Genomic DNA, 21,167 nt, shown 5'->3' with positions numbered 1-21,167 from the left:
TACATGGAAAACAACTTGACAAGAAAACATTCTATGTATATTTTTGGTACTATTAACACATCTTGGCAGGAAATCACATGCTATTTGACCAAATCTCTGCTTACTTAATCCCATGATTACTGTCTCTTCTTTTCGTTTACATCATAAACAACAAAAAGTTCTAAATCATTTTGCTTTGCTAAATAAAAACTTAGCTGTTGTGCATACTTTAACAGAAAGCTGGGTTGCCTTAGAATAATCAGCAGGCATCTCAGGAAAGACTGCTTGTTTCACCACTGCCAGCAGCCATGGAGCTGTATTGAGCCAGAAGAAAGACAACAAAGAATGGGAATAAGCAAGTAAGTAAACACAGATAGAATTTACTGAAAGTACAGGTTTGGGCATACTGTTCCAAGGGCCTTCAGACTGACCATCAGCTGTGCAGGCTGCATAATGTGCAGTGCTCAAATCCATCGCTCTCACTAGAGGTTATGAACTAACACAAGACCGCTTAACCTCCTGCTTTCCTGTCTCCCCTATTGCATAAAGCCTTGACAAACTCACTGCTCTTCTCCTACATGTTTGGAAGACCCAGAGAACAGTGAAATGGAAATCAATTTGACAAACAGAAAGCTCAGTTAACAAAAAAAAAGGAAATAAATCACCTTTTGATATCTGAAGCTTGAACAGAAAAAGCAGATATTTGTGACAGAATGCTATTCTAGACCGCTGTGGCACTCTCTGAGCTAACATGCTCTGCCTGAAAGCACATGAGATGTCTCATACGCTGACTCTCACTGCTATAAAAGAAGTTTCATCACTTGGAAATAACTTGCATATCTTTCTAATCAGCCTCACAGCAGGCCTGACTGCATGGATAGCTGCGACTATCTTAACACAGCACAACTCTCTCTCTTTCTTTGGAGCTTTTAGAAAGATTATCTAGCAACAGAGGCAGCATGCATGTTTACCACCTCGAAGTCGACTTACTCACAGATAACAATTATGTCTGCATGCTTAGAAGGATAAGACAATCAAATCTTAAATCCCGCAGAAAATGCCACACAGAAAATGCCTCCTCATACAGGAAAGTTTTTCTCCACATTTTTGCTCAGTAAACGTCACAGGAACCAAGCTGAACCATGACAGTAAATTTTTCTGAGCTGCAAATATTAGTTAATTGCAGTGAAGTTGTAATAAAAAATAAGCCAGTAATTTGTAGAAGAGTATAAAATGGGAATACCTAGCATAGATCCACAGATAAAGATCCCATTGTGTTGGGCTGCCTATCTTGGTATTTAGTGTTGGCCATAAACACCTCTTAATTTTTTTACCTTTAAATCTGCAATGTTTTTCAGCATTTGTCAGGAAAATCTTCAAATTACTTTACTGGTTCCTACATATTACAAGATGCTGAAAAAGCTACAAAATACATAAGAAATTTGTCAGAGTGTTACTCTGTCAGGACAAGAACGGAGAATTGAGGTCAAAGAACCAAACCTCTGGAAAGCTACACCCTGCAGAAAGCACTGAGCCAGAAAATCTCAAATGTAATTGTCTGCCATGGCATTATCCACTTACTGAAGTTTGAGTTCAGGCCTGACAGTCAAACTACTACAAACTGAAATGACTGAAGGACAGCGAGCAGCATGCTAACTGGAGACTTTTTCAGCCTGCTTTTCCCAGTCACCTGGTATTACAATCTTCATGCATTACAATCTCCAATGGAAAAGTGAGGTTTCTGTACACAATTCTGAAATACAGTTCAGCAAATACTGAAACATACTGGCCATAAGACGGAATCCATTCTCTAAGAAGGATCATTTACATGTTTCCTGCATTTGTAAAAAAAAATCTCTAAGTCAACTAAATTGATAAAAAGAGGTTCAACAAAGGAATTCAGTGAAAGAAAAAAAAGAGCCAGTCCTTACAATACAGAACCTTTTGCTCATTGTATAAGGACTATAAGAGGGGCAGCTACATCAAGTAATGATAATAGACACTAAACTAAAAAGTTCATAGATGCTAAACTGAGGAGTTCATGCCTTGGGTATATAATACCATATCCTCACGAGCATACGTGCACATGGTACAAGCAGTTATCAACATGTTGTAGATTTTTGGACCCCTTTGCTGATGAACTGAGCTGCTAAGACTTTTTAATTCTGCTCAAGTGATTTTGGTACTCGGAAATGAGCACTATCAGCTCTAGCTATCCATCCTGTGTTTATGGATTAAAAAAAACAACTCCTGTTGACTTAAGAGGTTTAACATGCTCCTAAAGCCTCAGCTCTAACTTTGCCCTCCTTTACACTTATGAGAATCCTAAATCATTGTTCTGAAGTGAGATAAAGCTGAAAGGGGCACAGAGGCCATTTTATTTGATACTTGTGTGAGCAATTAACAACTCCAATAAAGCATGTAAGTGCCCCTGATGGGTGTGTTTATCTGAAATATCTAAAATCCTGGGATACCAAACCAACCTGCGATAAGAGCACATCACATTGACAGGTAAGGGTCCTCGTGCTGCAGAGTGTGCTGTGGATGGAAGAGGATTTTGGAAAGATTCCAAAGAGGCAGAATAAAATCCCCAAATGCTGCGTAAAGGCTTCAAGAGAGAAAATAACTCTTCACACTTACAATAAATAAAAGCAATGTAAACCTGCGGCCCTTTGCTCACTTAACACAATGGCCTCCTAAACCACAACTGGCATTGCCAGAACAGATGCGACCCCACGGAAATCTCTTTTTCCACACGTTCACGAGCTCTTAATGAGGCCCGAGGGCTCTCCGGCCGCTCAGCACCGCCGCAGCCCAAGGCGAGAGCAGCCACCGAGGAGGACGCGTTCCGCCGGGGCTGCTCCCGGCGCCTCAGGGCCCGCAGGCAGAACTGCCGGGAAGTAGGGGCCGCCGGGAACCGGCAGCGCACGGGCACCGCCGCAGAGTGCCGGGGGAACCGGGGCCCCGCGGCCGCCTCCTGCCACGTTACAGCGGCGGGCGGGCTGTACCGGCGGGCACTTACCGAGCCCCAGCACCGGGATGCTGCGGCCACTACGGAGCAGCACCGCGGGGCAGCCGCCCGGCCCAACAAGAGCCATACCGCGCAACGCAGCTCCCGGCGGCCTCTGCGCGCCGAGCGAAGCCACGCGCGGAGGGGCGGGGCTACTGCCACCGGCGGCGGCGGGAGGGGTGGGGGGGCTGTGGTGATCGCGCTCGTTCCTCTTCCGTGTCGGCGGGAGGCAGCAAAATCAGGCCCGGCAGCTCAACCGCCAAACCCCCCCTCCCAGGCCAGCATGCTTTATCTAGTCGGGCTGGGCCTGGGCGACGCCAAGGACATCACGGTGAAGGGTTTAGAGGCGGTGCGGCGCTGCTGCAGGGTATACCTGGAGGCCTACACGTCTATGCTCACCGTGGGGAAGGAGGCGCTGGTAGGTCGGTGCTGCCGGCCCGTCTGCGCGCCGCATTGCCTGCACGGCGTCGGGAACGGGAAAAGTAACGGCGCGTCCTCAGAAACGGCACGCACGCAGTGTTCGCTCGCTGTGCTTATAGGAGTTGGGAGAAGATAAAATCCGCCCTCCTACGGGTCGCGTTGGCGTTTCGACCCGAGTTTTCATCTCAGAGTACGAGCCACACGTGCACAGCTTGAGGTGTTGGAGAGCTTGGCGAGAAAAATGTCTGCTCCGAATTAAAAATAAAAGAACACACCAGAAAACACGTCGGGGGCCTTGAGCCTCTGTCAGGCCGAGGCGCTGTGCTGCCTGCTGGCCTCCCTTTGTCCGGGTGGGCTGCAGGCAGGCCTGGGTAGCGCCCTGCTGGACAACCGGTGATAAAAACGAGGGCAGGGCTGTCTATGGTGCCCCTGTGTGTGCTGCCATGCGGCCGGGCGCTCACGTTGGCTGCTCCATTCGGCACACTGAAGTGGGCTGAACTGAAGTGAATCCATCCCGAGGAAATGTTTTTTGTTGCTGTTGGCTGGTTGGAAAATCGCAAAGCAAAAATGACCGTTTAAATACTTCAACAAAAAGATTAGATTCCCAGTGTAGTTTGGCTTGGTGGCCTGTCTAAAACTTTAATGAGAAGCCATTAGAATTTGTCTAAACCAGCCTTCTATGTTTTGATGCCACACCTCCTATGAGTCTACATTTTAGTTTAGGTCAAGAAAGGGCTTTTTAGATCTGCAATCAGTATGCTTTGATTTGCATTGTGGAGCAGTCTCGGAGCATCATTTTAAAAAGGGAATGAAACCCAGTAGCTGAGGTCTGATATCCAGTGCTGTATCTGTTGGGTGGGTGTTGGAATGAAGCACTATTTCTGTTCTGTACAACTATTATGGTTCTTTCATCAATTGCTTATGGGCAAAGATGAAACTAGCACTGAGGACTCGGGAGAAGTCAAGAGTAAAATCTTTCTGGACTATAACTGACTTACTAGTTTTATGTAGCCATTAGTATTTGTCATGCTGCCCAAATTTGCTGAGTGCTATTCAGAACAAAACACCCTTGTTGATCTATGCCCTGGGAAAAAACAATCAAACAGAAAAACAACAGACTTTGATCATGTAAAGAGAATGTGAAAAGTCTACTTAGGTAGACATATGCTCAGGATGGTCAGGAAACATGTTTCTGTAACTAACTGAAGTTGATTCTAACATGCGAACAAGGTGTTTAAAACATAGGAAGAGGCCCAGTGATTAGTGAGCTGCTGAAGAAAGGTGAACACAATCAAATATGTATTTACCCATATATGTGGCAAAGTATTTCGTACAAAGAACTGAAAATGAAAGATTGGTATGAATTTATTCCTTAAGCGCGGTTAGTTGCAAAGTACTAAGGAAACATGAAAGCTGTAAAGATAAGGTTATGGTATAGCTAGCGTCATATTTGTATCTGATTTGATGTCACCATTATAAGAAGCCTGAGCAGCTGACTCTGAGCTGTAAGAAAGGATGCCCTGCAATAGGACGAGTGGTGTAATTACTAGGCCTAGAGCCCACCTACTAGCTCTGAATGGGGGTGTGATTGAGCTACATTTCCAGCCAAGTCCTTACTGGAGTAATATGATTAACAGTAATTTTTGTCAGCTTAAGAGCTGCATAATGGGAACCTCGAGTGTTCTAGCATGGGGAAGCACAGTTCTCTTAAGATGTGGGTAAAACAGCTAGGGATCATTGTCCAGTTCTCCTTTCCGGTATCCATGAATAATTATACCAGGAGATACAAATATACTCCCAAGTGTCTTATTGCTGTTTCTTGTTAATTTTGATATCCAGGAGGAGTTTTATGGAAAAGAACTGATTTTGGCTGATCGAGAAACAGTGGAACAAGAAGCAGATAGCATTTTGAAAGAAGCTGATGTTTGTGATGTCGCTTTTCTTGTAGTTGGTGATCCCTTTGGGTAAGCTGAAGCAACATTTTAGTTATTGCTCTAACTTGATCGCTTTCTTCGTTCAAGAGGAAATAGCCGTTCTGCATAGCCGTGATTCTTAATGAAGAAACAGATTTTTAGTCCAGAATCACTTTTTATGTCTTCATATACTTCAATTGCATACAAAATATACTTGTAGTTGTCTATGCTTTCACCTTACTTTGAGATTCCTCACCCAGACATCCCTTATATATATGAATGTGGGCCTTCTAGAGTGTATAAATCTTTCCCTCAGCACTCACGTATTCTTAATGCTACCTTCTATAGAAAATATTTTGTTCCACGTTTTATCTGCTAAGGGAAAAGATTCAGGGTTATCACATAATCAAGAAATGTGCTGTTTTGAGAAAGTGTTCTTTTAGTTGTGATTAGTACATCTAAACTGCAGCTGTAATTCTCAGTTGTTTTAAATTGAACACTGACTGTTGATTGTACTGTGCTTATGCTTTGATATATGCTAGTCTTTAAAATGGCTTAGGTAGTTAAAAATGTCTCCTTGGTTTGGTTTATTAAGCCTTTTGTTTCCACCCCTTACTGCTGTTGAAAGGTATAGTGTTTTCCTATTACCAGGAGGATCCCCCGTCTGTCTTTTTGGTCAGGCATCATCAATCTGTAATGTCAGACCACACAGAAGAGCTTTTAGTCTCCAGCTGGTGATTCAAGATTTATAGCATAGTGCTGTGGGGCACAAGAAAAATCAAATCACTGAGCACCCTGTTTGTGAATGAAAAAACAGAGTTTATGAAAAATAGGAGCAAAATACGTATCTGTCAAAATCTGCCTAATCTGTCATATCTGTCAAAAGTGGCTAATTTCTGTAAACACAGGTTGAAAGGAATTGGCAATAGAATATTACATTAAACTAGTATTTAGAGAAAGGTAATGCTGCATTTCAGAAATATTCATTGCATTCCAGTGCATAGTTAACATCAAAATTAGAATTAACGTGGAGCTGCATTGCCTGCACCCTTCTGCTGTGATCCTGTGACAGATGTAAGACACTACAGAACCTCTGCATCTGTTGAAATGGAATTGCTACTTGAAAGCAGTACCTTGATTTGCCACATGTATCAGTAGTTTCAGTGAAGAAATATTTCAATTCTGATTAACTATAACATACTGTAGAAAATTGCCCTTTCTTAGAATGAGTTGCTAGTGTCTTATTGCTTATACCCTCAGTATTGCAGCTAGAACTGCTCCTTTGCCTATGTATGGCTGTAAGGATTTAGGTCTTCAGGAGGTTTTTTGGAAAGAAATCTGACTGTTTCTGTCCTAAGAGAAGCCATATGAGAGCTGGGTAGAAGCCACGTGATTGCAGCTGATCTTTCAAATATGTTTGCCAGTAAGAAGAGTACTTGGCCATCTTAGGAAACCTCAGGTGTCTGTGGTTAATGGTTAGAGTGATGAAATCGGTCCTGTGTTGAGTTCTCACTGTTATTCACAGTATTTCTCCTGCAGACATAGTAACAGCCAATGGATGTGCTAGCTAGCAGGAGCCCGACACTTCTAGTATTGTACTGGAAAGCCCACCTTCATCTAGACCATGCTAATATTTATGTTATTAGTACCCATAAAAATCTTAAAGTGGCATCTCTGACAGAAAATACACCAGCAATAGCTGTGGGTGCAGAGGGCTGACTCCACCAAGCTTTTGCTGATATTAGCTGAATGTTCCATGTGGGCACTTCTGCTTTCATCTACAGTCATTATGGACAGATCTACTGGGAGAAAGTGCTGGCTGGAGCAAATTTCAGTGAATAAAGCCAGCTGATCCCTTGGTCATTTGATTTCCTAAATCCAGATTCCTCTATTTTTTTTTCCTCCAGTTAAATTGATTTCTTTTTTTTTTTTGATGACTCATCCTTACAGCCTTACCAGCTGCTGCCACATTTGTGTTCCTGATCTGCTGATTGGTGGAAATTCGCAGACCAAAAGTAAGGGAAATTCTTTTAGAGTAACTGAACCAGGCCACGGTGAAAGCAGTTTTCCTATTTAAGTATTCTGATCAGCATGTGCTGTTTTTTCCTTTGGAATGGCCAGAAATGTGTGGTACATCTTTGCAATGAGATGGCTGAAGTCATTCAAATTTAGGCAGAGGGTAGATGCATTTTCATATTTTATGTGGAAAACTGAGTGCCCGTCATGTACGTAAACACATGTACAAGCAAGACACCTTTAAAAATTATTGCAGTTCAAAAATAAGATTAGCTGGATCTATCTGTACTCAATATCTTAGAAGGACTCTAATCCTGATTTTGTTACCTGCCAGCCCAGTGACTCTCGATTCAGGCACTGTAAGGTGTTTTCTGTGGGTTCTTTGAGCATTGTACACCCAGAACCAAATTAAGTTCAGCTGTAAACTTAACTAGAATTTTTCTTAGTTACTTCAGAATAAACTTGATCACTCAAGACTAGTAGACCCCTTAGTTTGAGAAGTCCTTTGGGCTAAATATTTATAAAAGCTGACAGTCAAAATCAAGGCATTGAACAAACTGCGGTGAAATGTGCTCCAAGTTCTTGTTTGAAAGAATTGCTTTCCTAGCATTTCCTAAGTGAGAGAAGGACTGGCTGTGCAGTGAGTAAGGAAATACTGGGGTTTTGCTGAAGTCTGTGCCAAACACAGCTGAAGTTTACAGTTCAACACATGTCCAGCAGACAACTGCAGAAGACAAAGGACAATTGAAACTTTCATTTTCAAGTAGTTGCCAAAGCTACTTTAAAAAACAACATTTGTCCTAGTGTTAAGAGTTTTACCAGAAAGCTGGGAATGGTAATGTATGAGGCTTTTGGTATTTTCAGCTGCTGAAGACAGCACATCAAAATGTTGTGTGAGTTTTTACTTTCCCTAACAATTAGTCAAGTCATTCTCGGCCTTTTGGCAAATTTGCATTGTCCTTTCTGAGTAGAGTTTAACTTTATTTTCAAAACAAACCATTATGCCAGTAATCCTTGGTTACTGTCTTTTCAGATTTTAATCCTTTTCCCCTTCTTACCACAGAGCCACAACACACAGTGATTTAGTGCTACGAGCAGTAAAGTTGGGAATCCCATACCAGGTCATTCATAATGCTTCAATAATGAATGCAGTGGGCTGCTGTGGTTTACAGGTAATATTTCTGTATCTCTGCTAAACATAGAATTGGTGAACTCTTCTGCTGTTGTAAGCAGTGTGTGTTGCAATCTCAACTTTGAACATCTGTAGCAATTGTACACTTCTGTTGTCAGTTTGTTAACACTTCCTTTTCAGCATGCTACATGTCAGCAAGAGTCCCTTTTGATGAGCCCCTATGTGATTAGTAGCACTTTTGTTCTCTGTTTCTGCCTCAGGAGAACTGTGATATTTAAGCTGTTTGGCAGATAAAGTTGTGACAGTGGGTCACCTCCACTGGTGCAATTTTTATGAGCACAGCATGCAGGTTCTCAGTGAAATAGTTAATGGTGGTGACTGTGTTGAAAAATGAGAAGTGTTTTGTAACTGATAATTTGCTCTATCAAATAGTGTGATCTGTTGTATCTTTGCATCTTGTAATTTTAATGGAAACAAATAGGAGGCATTACTTTTGGAGCAACATGCATAGTCCTTCCTGCACAAAGTTTGCTTCTGCAGTTGAACTGAGTAAGTTTCCCTCACAACTCCATTTAGGCATAGGAAGCAGGAGTATAGAGCTTCTAGGTCAATTGAAAAAAGAAGATAAGAAAATTACCTGGGAATACACTGCAAACAGTTGTGTGTTTTCTCACGTTTTGAAGATTAGCTTAGTATTGCCTTAGTCCATGCTAAAATGCCACAAAGGAAATGTGCTGTTATTCATTCTGGCAATAATCCTCTTTTCCGTTCCGGCTTGGGAGGGACTCCTTTCTCATAAGTCAACATTCCCAGTGTTGTAAGAAGCATTTTAGGAAATAGCGATCATATTGTGTTACCTGACAGGACTTTAACCAGCTGTATGTTTAATTATTCACTGCACCTCACAGGCAAAATCAGCAAGTGAGGGGTATCTTACAAAGAACAGCCTGTGATTTAGTTAGAGTCCTGGCAGAGATTTGTGACTTTTTCCAACAGTCTGCCTTCAGGTCTTTATGTTCTTGGCCATCTCCTGCCGCCATTTCAGTTTTGGAGTTACTATGTTTCAAATGCAGCCTGTGAAGTGTAACAGGGATTCCTCTTTTGCTTCACCACAGAAAAGGCTTGGCTTTTTTTTCTTGTTTTAATCTGATTGTGATACAAAACCTCTTTCTTTCTTACTAGAGAAAAACAGGAAACACCTTTATAAACTATTCTGAAAGCCTTGTGCGTAGTGAGCTGTAACTGTTGATTAGTAAAAGGCAGCTACAGCCCAGGCTGTTCACAGCAGAACATGTCGTTTGTCACCACGGTGATGTTTCTGTGCAGCCAACAGCATTCTGGCGGTTGTGCAGTTTTCCTGTACAACAGAATTACTGAAGCAGCTTATGTATAATAAGCTCTGTGACTCTATGTGTCACAAATACTGTTCAGCAGTCTCTGCATATGTAAACATTATCCATGTATGTTAGATGTTCTGATGTTTTGTCGCATTTAAAGAGCACAAATCTATTTCTTGCCAACTTGTGATGAGTGAATGTCTATTTTGATTTTCATTTTTTAAATTTTTTAATCTATTACTGTCTCACTCAACTTGAAAGCAGATTATTCTCCTGCTGTACTATTGAAACATGAGTGGTCTGGTCTGCCCACGAATTTTAAGTGATGTGTTCTTAGTTTGGAATTAGCAATAAATAATAGTTTTATTTTCATACGTTATATCTAAGAAAGGTTTCTGTGAAAGGAAGGGGTTAGCATCTCTCACTTTACTAGAAGCCCTATTCTGTCTTCTAGGCTTTCAGTTACCATCCTTACAATCACTTCCATTTCTTTCTTCATTTTCATCAAGGAGCTAGTTAAAAACATGTCTAACAAGGACACGTTTCTTTTGAGATGTACCCACTTTCCACCTGAATAGCTTTGGAACAAACATCTGCAAGTCCCCTCCTGTCTTTCAGTGACTCATCTTGATAACTTTTTGTCTGCAGTCCAGGTAGCACAATTCCATCCACAAAGTAGTTTTGCCTTTTAACTACTAGCTGATCATTCAAACAAAAAAGCAATGCTTGCTGTGTTATCTTTGAGTCTGCTAAATAGGTGAATAAGCTTTCTGTATCAAGTAGAGAAGTATTACTTATAGGTCAGGAAGCTCAAGGATGTACTCGTAGCTTGGCGTGCCCATAGTCAAATAGAAAACCTGTAGTAGTTGCAGGAGCGGAACCTCTGAGTTCCACCTCCACCCTCTCTCTGTGCCTTAATCTTCAAAAATACTCTTTGCTGTCATAGGAGGGGCTTTATGCAAAACACTTTTTATTCACTAACAGTTAAAATAAGCTGTTTCCTATCACCTGTTTTTTTTCTTGACTACCTGCCTTTTAGAAGCTGGCTTTTGCTTCTCAAACCAACTAGATGTTAAGTCAGCATTAGTTACACGACTTTATTACTCACGTTTGCTTTGCAACTTCATTTGTCACATCAAATGTAGCCCAGAAACATCCATTTACTCCAAATAGATTTTTGTCTCTGCTCAGTCATCCTTGTTTCAGATTAGTAACCCAAGAGACCTGGGTGAAAAAGTATTGTTTGATATTTCTGGGATGTGTCTAAGGAGCCTACCAAAGACAAGGGCATGTTCCCTTGGAGGGGAAATCCTGTTCTTCCAAGTTTGCTAGGAGTTTCAAAGTCTTTTAATAGCTGAATTTTGTTTTGCTTGCAAAATGACTGTTTCTTAAACAGGGATGCAGGAGGCAGCTAAGAGGGAAAATGTGTTCTTCCTTTCTCTTGCTTTTATGTGATTTGTCTCAGCTGCTTTCTGAAGACTGCAGTCATGGAGTGGACTTCCATCAGCCAAACATCCTTTTGTTCACAATTCCTTTCTCTCAGCACATACTAAGGGAACTGAATGGAGGTTCTTGCTGGCTATCAGTGTTATCTGTTGACCTGCAGTACCAGAAGGAGCTGCAGCCTTGTGGATGAGAACTGTAAAAAGCATCCTGATTCATGTGAAGGTTTTTATGGAATGCCTTAAAAGTTGTTAAAAGTCTGTGGTACTAAATAAGATGGCAGAAACAGCTAGATTTAGGCTTGTGGTTGTTTCATATGACTGACAACAAGCAAAAATGAAGCTTATCTGATTCCTGCTACCTCCTTGTTGATGATTGTTCCACTTTGCAGGCTGTTCTCTGGTTAACAGTGTGTTAGCACAGTAAGAGTCCTTCAACATGGTGTGTATGTTGTGGAGAGCTGTTAAGGGAAAAAAGTCTGACTTGATGATGAATATTGCCTGGCATCACATCAAAACTCTTACAATAAGCATTAATAACTAACGATATAGGTTTGCAGGGGAAGTTCATTGGGATTCATCAATAAGCAACTTGTGTTGATACAAGGTGCTGTACATTCTCCAAATTCCATTGGGGAATACCATTAGGAGAAAAACAATCTGTTGGTGTCCATCATTGGGATGCCATCAGGCTGTGCAGTATCTTTCTTCGCAGACAGTCGTATCATATGAGGAATATATGCAGTGCAACCTGTAGGCATCTTGACACAGAACACGTCCTACAGGATTTGCAGGGATTTGCATGAGTACACAGATGCCAGGTTTGGAAAATGTAATGATAAAACTCCTTTTTACCTTTCTCCCTCGACATGTTTCCACTTCTGAAGCTGTTCTGAAGCTTTAAGAGTGGAGCTAGGCTGTAAGTGAAGAATTGCTTTGTCACCACTGCAGCTGATGCAGCAGTAATTCTGCAAAAGATTCTGTCTGGATTTTGAAATATATATTTCTTGGTTTCTCTGCAGCTGTTGCCCTTCTGCCCTTTAATGTTATCTTGCCTCTTCACTCCTGCTTGCTTTAGTGCATTTTGGAGGGGATGGGGGAAAACTTCCTTTTTTAATTTCCCTATTTAGTCTCACTTGTTCTTTTCATGCTCCGTATTTCTGTGGTGACTGTCAACACCAGTATTTTAAGTGAGGTCTGTTGATCTGGACAGCTTCAAGTTTCTGATGTCATTCAGCCTGGTCATTAATGAAGCTGCTCTTCAGTTTTCCTGAAATTATCTTTGCACGCAGACTTTCCAAGCTGAGATCATTGAACTGCACTTTTCCTCTCACAGTTTACTCTGACCTTATAATTAGCAATCGATCCTGCTTATACAAACAAGTAAAACAAGAAATACCATTCACAGAAAGGTTAAAGATACTAATAGAACCAGAAGGTGTCTGTTAGTCTTTCATTTTATGTGTGTAAATAAAATATAAAGCTATAGCTTGTTCTGAGCTGATGAAAGTGTGAATTGAATATCTTTCTGCAGTATATTGTGAGAAGCAGAAAGCTCGAGCAGACAGCCCATGGCCTAGGAGTACAGTTCTGGCTTCCCTTCCTGGCTTTAGTTAGTTGCATTGCAAAAGTTACTTCACAAAGCTTTGCTTAAGCCAATTACTGCTTGGGCAGGGGGAGGGGAGTTTCCAGACAGGTCTTTCAAAATGAGCTTTTGAAATAATTCTATGAAGGCTTTGAGCAGTACTGAAAAGGTAAAAACATCAGTTTCCAAGCTGAGAGCAGCAAGTGTCTATCCAGCCATTTCAATGAGCCCCTTTGAAATTGTGTCACTTTTGTACTTGAGCAGAATGTGGGCACTGTAACAAACCTGTTTTGTGCAAATGTGATGCTTGAAATGTTTTAGCTTTCACAGAACAAATCCTGCCCACTCCCAAACCCCAGCTGTTTGATGTAGGGTGCAGCACACACAAGACTGCTGTGAAACTTCATTTGCTGCTGCCTGTCTTTAAAGTTGTGCCAGCAACCACACAACTTGACTGTTCCACTGAAAACATTCAGAGCTGTTGTTTGTTGTCATAAACTCCTTAACAATCTCAAAGTGTGACATGATGATAATACATAGCTGTCTTATAATACATCTGTGTTGACAAACGCATGTCCCAGTTTTACAGTCACAATCATAGAATCGTAGAATCACAAGGTTGGAAAGGACCTGCAAGATCATCTAGACCAAGTATCCTCCCATTACCATTGCTAAGCATAACTAGCATGACTGTGGGAAGTTTGGGTCCCTGTTCAGTCTTCTGTGGTTAGTGAAGAGCATTTTTTACCCTCAGTGGGTTCTAGCATTAGTGTCCAGTCACCTGCTGTCTGCCTGGCTGAAATTGGTAACAGATGAATCCTTCAGGTAACAGTGCAATTCTGGGTGTTTACTGCTATCTCTGCAGCAAGGCTTCTATTTGCAGTTCAGTACTTTGTTCTAGATTTCAAGTGGTAAATATTAGAATGCAGCACAAGAAGCTGCATAGATATGGGATAAACACTCAAAAATTGATCTTCTGATAAAATTTTTATTGTTTCTTCAAAGCAAAGCAGGCTTGCTCTGAAGACAGAATAGTGTCTATGCTTGCCTGTTTTACATGGCTGCAGAGATCAAATGCTAGATGAGTGACATTTTTCTGTCTATATAATTGCTTACAAGGTAATCAATAACAAGCAGTTAAATATAATAGGAGTATCTACTTATTGCTTCAGTTTTACATTATTGATAGATTGTGTATCTGAAAGTTTTCAGCTAGGCAATACATTATTTAAAAGCTTATTTAATACAAGCATGTAAGTTGTGAAGGCAATTCTGTGTTAATAACATATGCCCCATTCTATCCTGTTAGTCAAGTTTATATCCAACTTGGTTCTAATATGGAGCAGAGTAGTTAGAAAGACTCCCAATAAAATGCCAGACAACAACATTATGCCCATTTCTGCACATCCTATTGCTACAGGGCAGTGGTGGAAGTTCCTGTCCTTCAGGGTATTACAGCCAATAAAGGCTGTTTTATTTGCTAAAGAAAAGCTGTTGCTTTTTGGGAAAAGACTGTGGTGGCTTTCAGATGGCAGGCAGCAGGCTGGCTAGTTTCTCAGGTGGCTACTGCACGTTTCAGCAACTTGTGATGGCTGAAGGTGCTGCCTCAATCATGAGATTAAAAGCTATCTTTGTCCCAGCTGCTCCTGCAGTGAAATTCCAGCAGTTTTGCTTCAGTTTTGGTAGAAAACAGACAGAACTCCAGCCATGTGAAAAAGAGGCAAAAGCAGCTTGCTCACTCTCTTTTCTTTTTATCTTTCCCTAGAGTACAGTCCTGAAATAGTTAAGTTGTTACATCAGGAGAAATTCATTTGGTTCAACCTATATTTAGTTTACTGGAAGAACCTTTAGGTTGTGAAATGTACACTGTGTGTTCTTATCTTTGTTCTAGAATGAAATATTTAAAAGAGGAAACATTTTCAGTAATGTTCCAGGAATCTTTGAATAAAGGCTGTGCCTAATCAGCGTGAATGGTTAAAATTTGAGCTCTCAGTCCCTTGAAAACAACAACTTACTGCTTTGATTCAAATTCTGCTCTGCCTGCATTCAAGCGTTAAAACCAGAACCTCACACCACAGTAAAATAAATGGGTATAGGGGAATCCCCGGGTGTCAGGGTGCTGCCGGAGGGCTCCCTTTCTCTGCTAACAGCACAGCACACCCCGTGCCTCCTGTAGTGGGCTAGGAAAAGTTATCCCTTCTTGCAGGTTTAAATAGAAAGAGGAGAGGACAGTCTATGTAAAACCACTGTTTTTCTGGTAGGCTTGAGCAGACAGAATGTTGGCATGCTGCAAAATCCATTTTGGTTGGCCTCATTCCTGAGCCAAACTAACCAAAATTGATGTGTGTTTTTGCCCATTTTCAAGCTTGTTACAAACACTTCCAAGCGAAATTCTGCCTTAGGTTACATCTAATGTTCACTTTTGCATCACTGGAAACGATTGGCAGTATTGCTTCAAATGTCTTCACCACGATTAGGGATTTACAGTAATAAATAGCAGCAAGATGGCAAATAAAGGCAGTGAATGTGTTTGACACAGAATCTGTCAGCACTTTCTTCTTACCATATGTGCATTAAAAAATGTGTCACCTCTCTGATTCAGGCACAATCTGTCCCTGTCTTCAGATCTTCGTATCTGTTATTGTTCAGACAGTAGCAGCATTTGCATGGTACAGCTCCCATCTGCAGGAAAGTGCTGCTTAAATATAAATCCTGCTCTATCATTTGAATCAAAGCTTGGGAAAACATTGCAAGTGCTGTTGGTTTGCATGAAGTTGACTAGCTAATATATATTATATTAAAATAAAAAATGGTAATTAAAAGTTTTGGTGCCAATCTTATTAAGTTTTGCCTTTAACAGACTTCAGAAATAAGTTAAAAAAAAAAAAACAACAAACAGAAGGTAGATAGGAAGTTACTGAACGTTGGAAAGGAGAATGCAAATGTAGGTAAAAATTTTACAGTAGTTCATTAGTCACTCTTTAATTTGCCTTACTGTCAGAGAGTAAAAGAACAATGCCCCTCTGTAAATGAGAAGAAAAGACAGTTTGTTAAAAAAGCAAAACCTTCTCGGCTGTGCTCAGGACTTCTCAAGAGTTTCCCAGTTGTCTGTTATTTTAATACATTTTTTTGTGTGTGCACTGTACTGGTACTTTGATTGTGTATGTGTGTTGGATTTGTTTTGTTTTACAGTTGTACAATTTTGGAGAGACAGTTTCTATAGTTTTCTGGACAGATACATGGAAGCCAGAAAGCTTTTTTGACAAGATCAAGAAGAACAGGCAGAATGGAATGCACACACTGTGCTTACTTGGTAAGCAGCAGCAGTCCCAGTTCCTTAGCTACCATCTTCCAACGTCCCAACAGGCATGAGATGAAGTCTGTGATTAAACAGAGGTTCTTAGATAACATATATTTGAAAATATCTCTTGAATTGGAACTTCAATGTTTGTTTACTTAAAATCAGAGTAGCCACTATTTATGCTGCAATGGCCAGAAATTTCTTAATTCCTCTTCAGAAAATCTATAAGAAATGATGCCTTTGTAGAAGACAAATAGGAACAGCAGGCCCATATTTGTTGTAATGATCAGAGTGATTTGAAGCTAGATCTAGCTCAGGATCCAGCCGAGATGGCAATGACTAGCAGCCATCTTTTATTGACTTAATTAGGCCAGAGCTTGACTTTCTGCGGAGCAAAACGGTACATTTAACCACATTTCTATTTTGTAAGTTGATATTGCCTTTCCTAAATTATCTCAGCTGATGATCTTTCGGCAAAAGATGATTGTCATGTAAAAAGCTTCTGGACTGCAAAAATTCTTGCTCAAAAACATCTGTGGTAACGGGAGGAATCCAGAACAGGAATATGTGAAATTATCACTGCACGTCAAACTTTTCAGTGCCTTCAATGCTGGCTGTTTTCCAGCTTTGTGAAGTATCAGCATATTGGCAATTGTTCTAAGGAAAGATGACTTCACAAGTGTTTGAAACAAGGGCTATTCCAGCCACAACATATTAAAACCAAATGTTATTCAGATTTTTCATATAATCATTTCTATGTGCTCCCTTTTTATGTTTTTTTTTTGTTTGTTTGTTTTTGTTTTTAATGCAGTACCAAGAGTGTGTTAAAATATTAAAACAATAAAATTGAATTATAAAACTCATATTTCAGGGACAGTTGTAATACCTGCATCTGAATGTAGCTAACTGCTGAAAACTACCAATCTCCAAGTGAATTGTTCCCTTAACAATGGTCATGTTGGTCCATCTATTGATTGCTAATCCAACTAGAAGCAGCAGTGACATAAAAAGGATCAGCTTCAGTACACTTAAAATTTCAAAGCAACTTCACTTACATGAACTGTGCACTAATAATCTTGCAGCTTTGCATTTTAAACCATTTCTTCAGAGTCCCCTTATTAAGCAATACTTTAAAATCAAGATTAAAAAAATGTATCCAGCTTTTACTACGATGTTATTTCTCAGGCGTTTAAGTACAGATAACATCAGATGGCCACTTGGAGAGATTATGGTCAAGTGCAGTTTCATAAACTTGCAGATGTTCAGAGTCTTACCTGGCCCTTTTTCTTTGCCCAAATCCTCCTTTTTCCCATAAGAGAAAGATTGTTCTAAATTTTGGTTGGGACAGTGAGGAAGTGCTAACGAAAGTTCAGTTCCTGCATGGAGGTGATGTAATCACTGTCCATCAGTCATTTGGTTTCACCTTCTGCAACCACAACATATTTATCATTTCAAAGTAGTCACAATACCTTGGTTGTGCCTAAGCACACAAGCATTTAGTTATCCTGTGGGAAATATGCCTACCGTTTTTAATACTTAGCAATATTTTTTATTGATCTTACCTGCTCCGAATTTTGTGATACGTTGTCTTTGAGCAAAATCACATGCACAAAATCACATTAATTTCTTTATAATTAACCTACGAAACAAAATGTAATCCGTATTCCACTTCCCTTTAAGATCTAGTATGTTGCTATAAAGTTTATAGAATATCCTAAACTAATCTGCACAGCTATATAGAAAACTAACCAGGAATTTTGTAAGGAACCTGTTTCATATACTGTTTTGTTCTACAGATATTAAAGTGAAGGAGCAGTCTCTGGAGAATCTAATGAAGTGAGTCACAACTTTGAAAATATATGGAAACAAACAATGGTACTTGTAAGGTTTTTTCTGTATAAGGAACAAAGGCTCTTTATCTGAAGCCTCATACTGAACTTACCTGTCTTCTTTTGCACTTCTCAGTGGTCATGGTTTTTTGTTTCCTCTAAGAAGTAGAATTTTTGTTTGTTACAATAGGAATTGGCTTTATTTTCAGTAAATGATTGAAGCTGCAGCAGAGTATAATCTTTGTTCCCAGGAGAAGCAGGTCAGAACGGGATAAGCTCTCTACCTGTCAGGCCAAAAGCTCTTTTATTGCTGTTCTGTCTCATCCAGAAGTAAATTAATATCATAAACTGTGTTCTGAATTCATTCCTCCTTACAGTGGCTAGAAGCAGTGTGAAGTATGGAATACATACCACTGTTTTTTAGCAGTTAAATAAGCAACATATAGAAAGTTCTCTTAAGTTCATTTAACTGTATCTGGAAGCTCTTGTCACACCTTAATCATCTCTCTGCAATCTGTATGCTTTGACACAGAATATAAATAGTTACTTTATACATATGCTGTACTCTGGTCTAAATTAACATTTGTGAAATCTCACGCTATCATTGAGGTTTGTTTATTTTAGAGTTTCAAAATAAAATCTGTTTGAATCCATAGTTGGCAAAGAAAGAAGCATTTCATTTAAAAATATAATGCTAGTCTGTAATAATCTGTGTACAAGGCATTCAACAGGAAAACAGTAGTTTGCCCTTGAATTTAAGCCGAATGCATCTTTCAGAAATAGTCCCAAAACCTGCACATTGCTTCCAGCAACTCAATTTGTTTTTAAGTTTCAAATGATGTAACAGATGGAGGCCCTGCTGTTTCACAGGTGTGAGAGAGCACAAGAGTCTTCTGTCTTCCTTAAAAATTCCACACTTGTCTCAAGGCCAGTCTGGAAGCCCGCGCCTGTTTAAGTTTGATTTGCTGGTCCACAGACTTCATTTGAAATAAGCTGTAAAAATACCAGGGATAAATAAATGATTTATATTTAAATTACTTTTCTTTCCCTGCAGAGGAAGGAAGATTTATGAGCCACCACGCTACATGAGTGTGAACCAAGCTGCAGAACAGCTTCTTGACATTATTCGGAACAGGAGACTCCAAGGAGAAGAACCAGGTACTACTATTGCAATGCTGTTATTTGCTGCTCCTCAGTTCTCATTTAGTGGTGAGTCACTGAACTCTACCACCTTCCTCTCCTTCTTAGCATTCTCTTGATCTGCAGCAGAACCAGAAGATGGATTTGGCAGAGCTTGAACAAAGTGTACTTAATTGAGCTCAGATGAACAAACACTAATGAACAAACACTTGCAGCTCCAGGAGATTTAGTTAAAACCTCAGTATGGTAACTACTGTTTGCTGTCCAGTTCTAACCGTGAGCTCTTTTAACCATTATAGTTGCAGGAGACTGCATCCAAGCATTTTAGATCAGTCAATCTTCAAAAATCTTAGCTACATGTTACTTAGACTGGTTACACTATACTGTGCACAAATCCCAGCATGAATCTGAGTTGCCCCAAAGCTGCAGGTCTGTGATTTTAGCCTTGAATCCTTATTACTTGTCAAGAGCCTGCTAAAGAGATGTTTATCAAGACCATAGCTGCTCTGATTTCATGTCTGAAGATGACTCTCTTCTGTCATAGTAGAAAAAATTAATAGAAATGTATCTGTACTCCTTTTAAAATATTGTCAAGATGAAAAGGAAACTTTCATTTTATCCTTTATGTGGAGTTTATCTGAAGCAGCAGTCTCCTCTTCTGAATGAACTGCTGCTGCCTTCCCTTTCCTGCTTCTCAATAGCTCTGAGATACACTGTTTATTTTCTTTAAAGAACAAGCTTCATTTTAAACTACTCTGATTGCTAACTGGAAATGTGAGAGAGTGGTGTTAAGGTTTGAACACAGAATAATTTATTAAACAGAGGAAAAAAAATATTCATTCTTGTGACAGTTGGAAATGGTCCCTGCAAGAATTTTGTAAGAATCACTTCTTTGATGTTCTTTTTTACAGAAATCAGTGAAAACACAATTTGTGTTGGCCTCGCACGTGTGGGTGCTCCTGATCAGAAGATTGCTTCAGGCACACTGTATCAAATGTCTACAGTGGAGCTGGGTGGTCCACTGCATTCCATGATCGTTACAGGCACTATGCATCCTCTGGAATTAGAAATGCTTAAACTTTTTTCTGTAGATACTTCCAATTTTGAAAATAATGCATTTGAAAAGACCAGTTAAATAAAAATGATACTGAATTTTTTATTTTGTCATTAATTTCATGCCAGCACACAGTTATTTCTCTGAATATTTAGAGCTTGCTTAGATCAAATGAATTTAGATTGTATACAGCTGCAGGAGATAACACTGTAAGAACATGGACTTACTTTAACCTGAGGCTACAAACTGCAAGATACATCTGCTGATATCAGTTTTAAACAAGTAAAGACATCTCCAGCAGTCTTTAAACCTTAAGAATGCTTTGCTTAGTCCAGTTCCTTGGCATCTGCATCTGCCTTAGGCTGATGACCAGGGATAAGGTGCACAAGTATAGAACTGCTGGACCAGATGTGTATGCAGCACCACTTCTGCTGTAACAGAAGAATCAAGCCTACTGCATGCAGTGCATTTTAGATGTTAAATGTTGCTTTTCGACTATCCCACCAACTGAGTAATTCTCCCATCAGTAGAAAATTGAGAACCTGTTAGTCTGTATTCATTTTTACACCTGAGAGAAAGAATACAGATGAGAATACTCTACGTTTACAAGAATTCATTCTCCAGCCAGCTGGTAAAACAGAGGAAGGAACTGCACAGAATTTCTTATTTCAGGAGGTTGCCACTTAAAATAGATCTGGATTTCCTCACACATTAATGCTAGCATTTATGAAGTGTTAGAATCAAACTGCAACAACCACAGTTGAATTACCATCAACTCAAAAAAAGCAGACTCCAAAAATTCTCTTCAGAATCAGCTGGTCATACATACTGTTGAAAAAAAACCAGCAGACCTGTATGCATTTTTTCTTTTTTTTTAACTGAAGATTTATTGGAAAGAAATTTGATCCCATACCTTGTCAGCAATATAGGACATTTAACATTTCATATAGACTGTATTCAAGTAGAAAAGATTACATTAAAAATTTCTAATATTGCACTTGGGACCAGT

At 40.0% G+C, this 21,167-nt stretch overlaps 2 protein-coding genes and 1 long non-coding RNA gene across 5 annotated transcripts in view; 1 reads left to right on the top strand and 2 right to left on the bottom strand.

Moving 5' to 3' along the window:
* Positions 1–3,684, bottom strand: part of LOC128072123 (uncharacterized oxidoreductase ZK1290.5-like) — a 44,762-nt gene extending 41,078 nt beyond the window's left edge. For 2 of the 3 annotated variants that reach the window (XR_008202135.1, XM_052665605.1), the window contains exon 1: positions 3,002–3,142. Coding sequence is in view for 2 of the 3 variants with exons in the window: in XM_052665605.1 (XP_052521565.1) it covers positions 3,002–3,077 (76 nt within the window). In the remaining variant the exon portion in view is untranslated. Of the gene's footprint in view, positions 1–3,001; positions 3,143–3,388 lie in introns of those variants that run through there. The other variant, XM_052665606.1, reaches the window with a different exon arrangement.
* DPH5 (diphthamide biosynthesis 5) lies at positions 3,158–20,263 on the top strand. Its single transcript, XM_052665607.1, has 7 exons — positions 3,158–3,407; positions 5,249–5,373; positions 8,402–8,510; positions 16,027–16,147; positions 17,932–17,971; positions 19,019–19,122; positions 20,016–20,263. Exons 1-7 carry the CDS (start codon positions 3,273–3,275, stop codon positions 20,237–20,239), a joined length of 858 nt encoding a protein of 285 aa, XP_052521567.1. The 5' UTR covers positions 3,158–3,272; the 3' UTR covers positions 20,240–20,263.
* Positions 13,977–19,025, bottom strand: LOC128072126 (uncharacterized). The gene is made up of 2 exons (XR_008202137.1): positions 17,410–19,025; positions 13,977–16,214 (listed from the first exon to the last, which is right to left on the bottom strand). It is a non-coding gene; the product is annotated as an uncharacterized LOC128072126 (long non-coding RNA).
* Positions 20,264–21,167: the final 904 nt, after the last annotated feature.

Source organism: Tympanuchus pallidicinctus, unplaced genomic scaffold, assembly GCF_026119805.1.
Source record: "Tympanuchus pallidicinctus isolate F22 unplaced genomic scaffold, pur_lepc_1.0 scaffold7, whole genome shotgun sequence".
NCBI classification, from domain to species: domain Eukaryota; kingdom Metazoa; phylum Chordata; class Aves; order Galliformes; family Phasianidae; genus Tympanuchus; species Tympanuchus pallidicinctus.
This window is presented reverse-complemented; position numbering and strand designations above follow the sequence as displayed.

Coding starts and splice junctions, on each gene's coding strand:
- DPH5 (XM_052665607.1), top strand. CDS start 3,273: ATGCTTTATCTAGTCGGGCTGGGCCTGGGCGACGCCAAGGACATCACG. Junction 8,511..16,026: donor TGGGCTGCTGTGGTTTACAG/GTAATATTTCTG, acceptor TTTGTTTTACAG/TTGTACAATTTTGGAGAGAC. Junction 16,148..17,931: donor GCACACACTGTGCTTACTTG/GTAAGCAGCAGC, acceptor TTTGTTCTACAG/ATATTAAAGTGAAGGAGCAG.